Genomic DNA, 10,000 nt, shown 5'->3' with positions numbered 1-10,000 from the left:
AACAAAAAGCTTAGTGAATTATGGAAAACCTAAAGTGAGTTCCGTAGGTTCATTCCCCGTCCCATTTACTTCCCGCGGATCTTTACAAGAAACAGAACAAAGAAAATAGTACGTAACTGTCTGCTAACCTAGGAAACCTATTTATTGTAGTACATACTGAACAGGCAAATAGGTTAAGTGGATTGTAGTTCTCAGCGGCTCAGGCGTCGAGAAGCTGACTAATAAAACAACTCTACGAACCACTTACACAACATTACATTATTCAGAAAACGTCAGTAGATGACATTTATTTAACATAACATGAACATATGCTTCCAGTTTTTGTTACTAAAACATGAAATGTCAGTAACTGGGTGAATTTACTGAAAGACAGGTATCTTTACAAAACAAGAGTGGCATTTTTTTTATTGAATCATTATTCAACGCCATTCCTTAAATAGAAAAAAAATAATTGTGAGCATATTTTCGGTCATCCGGTAAAAGAATAGAGCAAGATGCTCACCACTGTCTATTTAGGATCTATGATGATAATTCCAACGCTGATTATGTAACATTAAGAAAAATGTTTTTAAATCCCACATCAAATTATAATCCACATATGAACATGACCTGACGAAACTGGAGAAAAAATGTCATCTGGTTTTGACGTCACTCACATAACAATGAAAACCACTGAAAGCGATTCTTTAATGAAAGGTTATTCTGTTTACACCACTTTAGGATTTACATGAAATAGCTGGTAAGCACACATACGAACAAATACACACACACACGCATATATATATATATATATATATATATATATATATATATATATATATATATATATATATAAAATATATATATATATATATGATATATATGTATGTTTTAAACACATGTGAGAAGGTTTCCATATGAACAGTATTTATAAAAGTCACTGAAAACGTTCTCAATTCAAATCCTAAAATGCAGGAACTAATTTTTTTTTCTTTTTTAATGTAAGAACGTCTAACCATAAACTCACAAATTCTATCGTTTCCCTTAGAAACACTGAAGGTGAAGCTTATGTAAAGTCACCAGCAGTAAAGTCAGGAAATCAGTAAAACTCAGAAACACGCCGTAGCTGTCCTGCAAAGCACAATATGCATCCCAGGGAAATCAAAGATGAAAGCTCTAAACAGGCCCGTGGGCATTCCTCTTCCGGTCGCAATTTTGAGAAGTGGCTGGTGAATTCGAGCTGATCAGGAAGGCCCCAGAAGATGGTTCCTGTTCTGGTCGTCCTGAACCATCCCCGTACAAGGGAATGCCAATCGTCCCTCGGTTTCGCATGTCGGAGAGTAAAGGCATGCGTGATGGCCTGCTGCCTGCTATTCCAACTAACACGTGGAGAAGTCTGTATGTAAAATTCACACCGCGAATGTTGGCACCAAAATAATAACTGACTGAATTAGAAAGCTACAGGGAGCTTTTGACTCGTTTCCTGATTAATCCAGAGAAATTCATTGGGAAATGTTAATTCAAGAAATTCCCGAAAATCAACAATTCAAAGCGAGCAATGGAAACACGTTTTCAATCTCCCCAAACGAATCCAAGCAAATAATATGTGTTGGCAGGCTTTGACTACTTTGTTTTGAAATTCCAACGTTTAATATCTTAATTAGGTTCTAGGAAAAGGCTCACACTAATAATGGAAGCATTATGTATCTCACTTCAAAAATTAAAGAAATAAACGTAAGAGGAAACATAGAGAAAAGTACCGATAGCACATGCCATTACACCAGTACAAATGACAGTGGCTGAAGCAACCAAGCGTTGCTTGTTGCTCCTAACTCAGTCAACATAACTGATGACTCTCCCATAAATTCAAACCCCTTCACTGTAGCCACCATTTAGGCAGCAATAATGAAGTCATCCTTGCTTTGAAGGCTCAGGATGCAATTCTCCTCTACGAAACGACAGCAATGTTCGGCAATGGTAAAGAAATTATGCAAGAAATATTTTCCTTCTGTAATATTTTCCGGGTCATCCTGAGAGCTTCTTGAGTAATCATTTTTTTTACATAGCCATCTTATAATATGAGCCTTTTCATCCCATAGAAAAGTATCCCCAGAATGTTTTAACAGTCAACATATACTCCTTGTCCATTTAACCAACACTTATACAACAAAAAATAAATGATAACTAATACTCCCCCCCCCTCTCTCTCTCTCTCTCTCTCTCTCTCTCTCTCTTCTCTCTCTTTACTCACCTGAATAATTCTTGTTGAATATTGATGCTACCTCACCTTATATCAACTCTGAAAGTTTTACCCCAAGTTTGCTAAATTCCCCTTTAATTGACTGCATCAACTAAAGAGGATTATGAAAATTCATGCTAATAACTCAATTAATGAGTAATAGCTGTTAGCACAGTTCTAGAAAGCAACAGTTATTTTTTTCTTATTGTCGAATTGTTAGTAAATGCATAAAAATTCTTTCCCAAACCAACACTCAAAATGAAAAATACTCTGATTATTATTATTATTATTATTATTATTATTATTATTATTATTATTATTATTATTATTATTATTATTATTATTATTATTATTATTATTAAAAAGTGCATTTTCTTGCAAAATTAAAATAGCACTCTGTAAAAAGGGGAAAACAATGGGAAAGTGGCAAATGGATAAAATAATACCTAAATGTAATTAATTGATTACAAGTTGTAGCTTTAATTTTAATGTTTTTTATAGCCTTCATCAAGTGATTGGAGCATAAAACTATAACCAATAAAAATAAATAAACCTGAGATAAGAATTAAAGCATTTTTTAAGAGAGAGTGATCTATAAATAACACCACAAAATAAAAAAAAAATATACAATTCAATTTATAGTACAACAATTTGTAGCTGCAATACTGTTTTATTTTTTACTCGAATTATAAGATAAAACTAGTTAATAAAATTCCAAGGGACAAAAATCAATTAAACAAGCATAAGAATCATAGCATGTTCGAACAGTGACACTTCAAGCAGTTAATGGCATATTCAGGCTATCAGTAATCCGTTCTAGCAATCACTACACATTCAAGCATTCAGTGACACGATTTAGTAATTAATGACACATTCAGGCAATCAGTGGCGACCTTCCTAATACATATTTGCATGAAATCCATTGCTTCCTTTAATTATCAAAGTAGACTCTCGTTCAGTTGCTTTTACTTTAGGGTGAGCAAATTTTCCAGTGTGAAAATTTACCTCGTTTGCAATTTAATAAAGAAGACGTACCCACGTAAAAAATAAAGGGTAAATTCTAGAGATTTCAGCAAAACTTTAGCAAGAAAACAATATACCGAAATATGTAATATCAAAATACAATATAGTTTTATAGTGATACAGAATGCTTGGGGAGCTGAATAGCAAGTGGCTGTATGAATGAACTTTACACTTCATCTATGATATAAACATATACTGCCTTAATTGACGTCCTACTCAGTTGGTTTTATTCATTTTGTTCATGACCAAATGCAATGTTTGTTTTTTTTTCTGAAAACTGGTGGTACAGTGAATGTGTTTATTAACGCCGAGCTCGAGGCATGTCTGATCAATGGAATTTACTTACTACGAATCTTTTTCTTCCTTACAAACCTAATATTCTGAAACAGTTTGAAATTATTTTTCCATTTTTTTCTAATCCGATACACCAATTTTAACCCTAGTATGGTCATCTAAGATTCCTTTTTAAATACTTTCTTTTACCCAATACAGAGTGGTATGGATTGCTATACATAAAATTAATTACATAAAATATCAAATATAACAGATGGAAATTGGTTCATATCCCAACAGAGAAATATATTCAAGTTAAATGTATGAAATATTTTGTAAAACAGAAGAAGAATGTTATTGACACTTAGACTAATCTTAAAATATAAAAGCTAAATTAGTATTAAAAAGTTAACTATAAAATATATGTGTCAAGATATATAATTATATCTCTGACATGCATGCTATGTCAACAGTTTCTTTGAGGCAAAGCATAGAATAGGGAGTGAAGGAATGTATCACACCAATCAAAGAAAGAATCACGTTCAACTACATAACTACACGGGATTACAGAAGAGGTCAAGGTCGATTATAACTTACCAACATCTATCAGCCGACAGAATCATCTAATACGAAATGTCCCACTTACATGATAACTATGGACTTTCATATTATTAGCGTGAGAATGTCATAAGCATCTATACATTATATTAGTATGCATTAAAAAAAGAAACATTCTTTCCTTAATTCCATCTATTACACTATTATCTTGAAAGTTACGTTTGATTCATTGAAAAAAGATCAAAATTTTATCACAGTAGGAGCATTGTCGTATTGGGGGTTTTGAATCTATGTCATGAACTGTAGTATTACATTCAATTTTCTTTACTGTCAGCAAACGAAAAGGAATTACTCACAATCTGCTGCAATGGGGTACCTCTATTCTCCAGATCCGTTTCCTCTTTTAAGCTTTAATCACTGAATATTTATTGCGATGGACAATTGTGTGATGTTTATATGTCAGCGCAAGTGAACCAGAAAGTCCATCACTGGTCGAGTTAACTTATTTGGAAATGTAGTTTTGATGGTGATCATAACTGTATTGGGATGAATAGGTACTGAAGGCCTGGTATTACTCAGTACATTGTTGATATTGCAAAAAGGAAGCATTACATTTGACGATGAATCGTATGGTATTGTCTCTTCACAATGACAATGCAAGATTAGACATGTCCCAAAGTTCCATAAAATGTTATTACTGTCTCAAGATGAGATTTTGAAGGGAAATCGAGATGAGAGTGGCAGCTATATTGTAATATTAAAACCTCCGAGTGTTCAAATATTAATTACTGTAATCGATACATATAATTTAGGGTGAAATCAACTAGTGGTTAATCATTTTATTAGAAAATAAGTAAAGTAACCCCTAATTTCCAAAGTTTTAATCAACAGTAAGCTTCTTGCATTCGTCAACAGCACGGGCGGAAGACTTTGAATACTTCTCGTGCTAACAGGGTTCTGCATTACAAATAATGCTTTACAATGTCTTATTTAATTTCAGTGCTGAATTGCACAAAATGTAAGATTAATAGTAGTTACTATAGAATTTTATATCATTTAAACTGATCGTGAATATCTTTGGCTTTCCGTTTTAAACACTATCACTCATCCCACGAATGAATAAGAAAAAAGCTATCTATAAGTACTGCAAATACACCTAACTACATAATGCAAACAACAAAATAGTTGATAATTAATTAATCATTCCAGAGAGCTCAGAAATCAAGCTCCTACTTAAAAGATTAATTTATTAGTATAATGTTTAAGGCTGAAATATTCTCATTTCGATATCATTTCTAAATCTCTGATATTTTCCAGCTTTACATATTAATGCTACTATACTGGAGAGTTCCATTTAGCTAATAGCCAACAAAAGTGGAATGACTGAATTTTGAGCCTTTCAGAAAAGGGCACACCACTTCTCTAATCTTACACCCTGATCATTATCAGTGTAATGTCTACACTGGCATTGTAAGATAACTACTAGAAGTTTGTTAGTGGCAGTGGCTGATCTATATATATGAATGAAGATCACAAAAAGAAGAATGTCAGTTGTGGAAAATGCAAAGAGGCCTTAGGATATGAAATGTTGTTTGTGGATGACTCTTGTGGAGGTACTGACCCTGCGAGGAGTAGAGGAGATCGAGCCGCTCTGGCGAGGAGGAGTAGGAGGAGTAGGAGCGAGCCATGTGTTGTGGGCGTGGCCCTCCTGGTGGACCTGTGGGCGGGCCAGCTAAGGGCGCTGACGGCCGAACCCCGCTTTTCATACCAATCATACCCTGAGGCCCCGTTTCTGGCCCGCCTGGCCCGCTGGGGGCGCCAGGTCCTCCTGCGTACCGCTGTGGCTTAGGAGGGGCCACACCCCCTGTTGGGGACAGCACAAGATCTCTGTTATGCAGTGTATCTCTGGGCTAAATTAAAAGAGAGCAAGCAGAAATGAAGGAAAGGCGGGGAGGTGGGTGTGGGAGAAAGAGACAGAGGGAGAGGGAGAAAGTTTGAAGAGGACACACTACAACACTGCTATATCTTATGGCCGGTAACATGCAATAGTATAAGGTATGAAGCGAGGCATATTCACCAATGTAGAGCAAGAGAGATGGAGGGAGAGAGGGAGATGATTGGGCAGAGAGAGAATTATAGTCATGGTAGAACTATAATTTATTTAAAAATAAAAACAAAAACCCATATCCTACAAAAACAGCTGCTGCCATTTCGTTTATCATAAATTATAGGGATAAGAAGACCACATAGGAATACCTTACATCACGTATATCTTTGTTGAAAGTGAAGAACCATTCAGGTGGACGACATGATATAAAAAAGAAAAAAAAGGAAAATCTTTATTTTACCTGGTGAATACTGTGGGCGTGGCCCTCGCGGAATTGGGGCAACTCCCGCAGTGTGGGCAGGGGCACCGGGAGGGTACGAGTGCGTCATGTAGTATCCCCCACTGGATTTTCCACTCTGAAAAGAGATGAGGGGTCCTTATTAGTTCTATGGTGGCAAAGGGAAGGACGTGAAAGTCTTACATTCTCGGCTTCTGCATGAGAACTTTGTTATCAATAATTATCTGCCTATACGTAATTCACATGTCAATCCTCGAGGTAAGCGGTAATGCACAAGAATTGTAAAATAATAAAACAACGACAAGAAAATCAAGATGATTTTGGTATTGCTGGTGGTTGTAGCAATAGTGACAATGAATGATAGGGGCACTCTATACATCACAAAGGAAAAGATCGTTACTTCTAAGGAAAAGATCGTTACTCCTAATCCTCTCCGTTTTCATTCAGTCTTAGTTCTTTTTGAATTACCGGCGCAGACTCTGCTCACTTTATATATTGTTAATTACTCCTCCTCCATTGAATGTTAACTAACTAATTGGTTGTTAACATTGCAAACAGAAAAGGTGTTCAGCACATCATGTTTTGGATGTGCTCGTATGAAATTTCCGAATATTGAAAATGCTAAAGAATGACATTCTTTTGCGATTGATCTATGTTCAGACATATAAAATCATTCTGTAAAAGCTGTAAATGCACTTCACTTAAACATATGAATATGAGATAATGTTTCCGCAGCATTCACTGGCCGTTATTAGGAAATAGGTTCCATGTGTTTTATACTTCTGTAACATTGTTTGCTCCACAGAACCCTTGATATTGTATATTTTGCTTTAAGAACAAGTTTTTTGGAATACTGAATTCGTATCTGAAAGGTTACATAAAGATAATAATACGTATGAATCTATATTTTCTCAACTGGATATCAAAATGAAGCAGCCATGGTATGTATTAAAACAATATATTTTTCTTGTCTTAAAAACACTAAAAATGTACTTTCTTTATTGAATAAACACTTAAATATATTGATAAATAAAATTTGACAGCATACTCCTTGAATAATTTGTTAATGCCTACCATGAGGTACGTTGTCACTTATCTGATGCATCATCTGGGTCATGCATTCGCTAAGAATATATGCAAATCTTCCATGCACAATCTAAATGCTATACTACGAAAGAGACCGTAAAATATTAGTGCCTGGATTAACGGTTCCATGAACATTGTCAACGACGGCTAAAGACTAAAGTGCTTTTCAATTTTTCAATAAAAATGAATGAATGAATGAATAAACAAATAAGTTTATTTATTTATATATCTATTTACTTATCTATGTATTTATATTTTCATTCATCTTCTTTCTTTTCACTCAATTCGTGGTAAAAGTATATCCTGAACTCGTTGAATATGATCTTCACAAAAGCTTCATCCAGCTGTTATCATTATTTTGTTTCTTTTTATCCTCAGTAAAAAAAAACAAAAAAACAATCTCCTTTCTTGGATTTATCAGTCAACAGATCTGATTTTACCTTCTTCGTAGGGCATTATTCCTTCTCTCTAAACCTTTATTCAGTTGAATAAATATTGATGCATTTGCTTCGGGCATTCTCTGTCACTTTGTCTGCATAGCGTACAAAGTGTTAAATGTAATACAGCGTTGAACGTCTGCCAAATAAACCTTTAGAACAGACTCCCGCAGTGCGCTGATATACTGCGACTTGCTAACGGCAGTTCAATGAAGTAGAACAGGCGAGATGTTATAAGACATAGTTTAACAGCATCCGTTCTAACTGGCATCATTTCACGCAAACCCGCATCGATTTAGTCTCCCTCGTGTGTTTCTGTATATATATAAAAAACCGAAGCTTCTCTAATCATGCTGAACTTTAGAATGAAGACATACAACTAAGACGAATAGGCCAGTGATGTCAACCTGATTGCTGTTTTTGAGCCTTTTACGTGAATGTTCTCACATTATCTCGTATTCCACGGAGAAAGATGGTTTTCGTTGCTAATGTTAACGGAAGAGAAGCTTGCTACTCAAGAGTGCTCTCTTTTCCCAGTTAGGATGATGTATGAATGGCTTCATCAAGGCCTGTATTGCCGGGAAATTTCCATACATCAGTCATTTCGCTGCAACAAACCCCATCTTACAGAATACATAAATGATTATATGTCATCATTTCACTCAGTGGCCGCTTCCATTTGGTATAACAGCAAGCTAAATTGGGGGCATACATGAGCTGCATGTTCTGTATCACTATCCCTTTTCACATATTTTTTTAGTTGAAGAAAGAAGAACAAGCATAAACAAGTGTGACTGTAGTCACAGCTCTCTTTCTCTCTCTCTTTCTCTCTCTAGGAATCTCCGTAAAAAGAATTTGGAATGCTTTACAACGGAATGCACGGTGTTCCCTTCACAACTTAGAATTTATACAGTGAGGACCGAAAAACAACATAAACCTAATATTCCCGATTTCTGCTCAGGCAAGTGTCGGGATAATTCTGTAGAACAAGATCAGTGACACCTTGATACTAGTTTTATGTACTCAAGTGAAATTTATATTGCACCTCAGTACAGGACGCAGTTTTCTGCAATGGACAGAAGTTTCGACAAACGCGTATATCCTATATCTAATTGTTAATGAATTAATATTACTGACGGGGAAAAGTGAAGCAATAGAGAAAATGATTCCCAATAGGAAACAGCTACAAACGCTCCAAAGTACGGCGAAATATATAAAGAGGAGAAAATGACAATTGTGTTGAGAAGAAAAAAGTATCGAAATGTAAAATTGTGTATCTGAAAGCGAAGAAATCGATCCTCTTCATATGAAAGGCGATTACTTGATTGCATGTAATATTAATGCTTCCATAAAAAGGAGACAGCTAATCATGAGATGAAATGAACGCTTTTATATTCGTTTTTGTCATCTGAGAAAGAACTGACTTTACCTTAAAATCAAATGAGATCAGAAAATCTACTGTTTGTTGCACATCCATCACTCTCGAGAGATGAAGGGTAACTTTGACCTCACGAGAAAAAGAAAAAACTGAATAAAGCATCTCCACCAATGCTAGGTGAGTCACACACTGAGCAACTCTTCCAAGTAAATTTATAAATAAAAATAATTTTTTTCAGAGACTGGGGCTTTGTCACCTTTATTTATTGCAATTATAACTGACAAAGTGCGTCCTTTATTTAATGTCATCGTCATTTACTCTCTGTCGACTGTATTCTGTGCAATCGTCACTCGTGAGTCGTTGCCTTTAATCTTCATTTTCAGTTTTCGCTTTTGTAATATAATCATTATTTTTAAAGTTTAACTCCGGTCAACAGTGATTTTTATCAAAGTTATCTATTTTCCTTTGCAAAGTTTCGTTTCCATTATGTAAAGAGTTCAAGAATCCCGAAGTATTTCCATTATATGTCATTCCTCATATACAAAGTGTTTTACTCATCTTATGCAATCACCACTCACATAATTCTTTATCTGTTTAATGCAATTGCCATACACAAATTCAATTTCATTTATGGCATTCATCGCTTATGGAAAAAGCTGTAAAAGGATTTTATTATTGTAAA

At 35.0% G+C, this 10,000-nt stretch overlaps 1 protein-coding gene across 3 annotated transcripts in view; it reads right to left on the bottom strand.

Annotated features, from left to right (window-relative positions):
• Nucleotides 1-10,000, bottom strand: part of LOC135216376 (coiled-coil domain-containing protein AGAP005037-like) — a 1,031,334-nt gene that overhangs the window by 283,458 nt on the left and 737,876 nt on the right. For all 3 annotated transcript variants that reach the window (XM_064251640.1, XM_064251641.1, XM_064251642.1), the window contains 2 exons: nt 6,421-6,535; nt 5,694-5,936 (listed from right to left, as the gene is read on the bottom strand). In XM_064251640.1, the coding sequence (XP_064107710.1) occupies nt 5,694-5,936; nt 6,421-6,535 (358 nt within the window). The remainder of the gene's footprint in view (nt 1-5,693; nt 5,937-6,420; nt 6,536-10,000) is intronic.

The sequence above is a fragment of the Macrobrachium nipponense genome, chromosome 6 (genome assembly GCF_015104395.2).
Source record: "Macrobrachium nipponense isolate FS-2020 chromosome 6, ASM1510439v2, whole genome shotgun sequence".
NCBI classification, from domain to species: Eukaryota; Metazoa; Arthropoda; class Malacostraca; order Decapoda; family Palaemonidae; genus Macrobrachium; species Macrobrachium nipponense.
The sequence above is the reverse complement of the archived record's forward strand: the minus strand, read 5'-3'. Positions and strand labels throughout refer to the sequence as shown.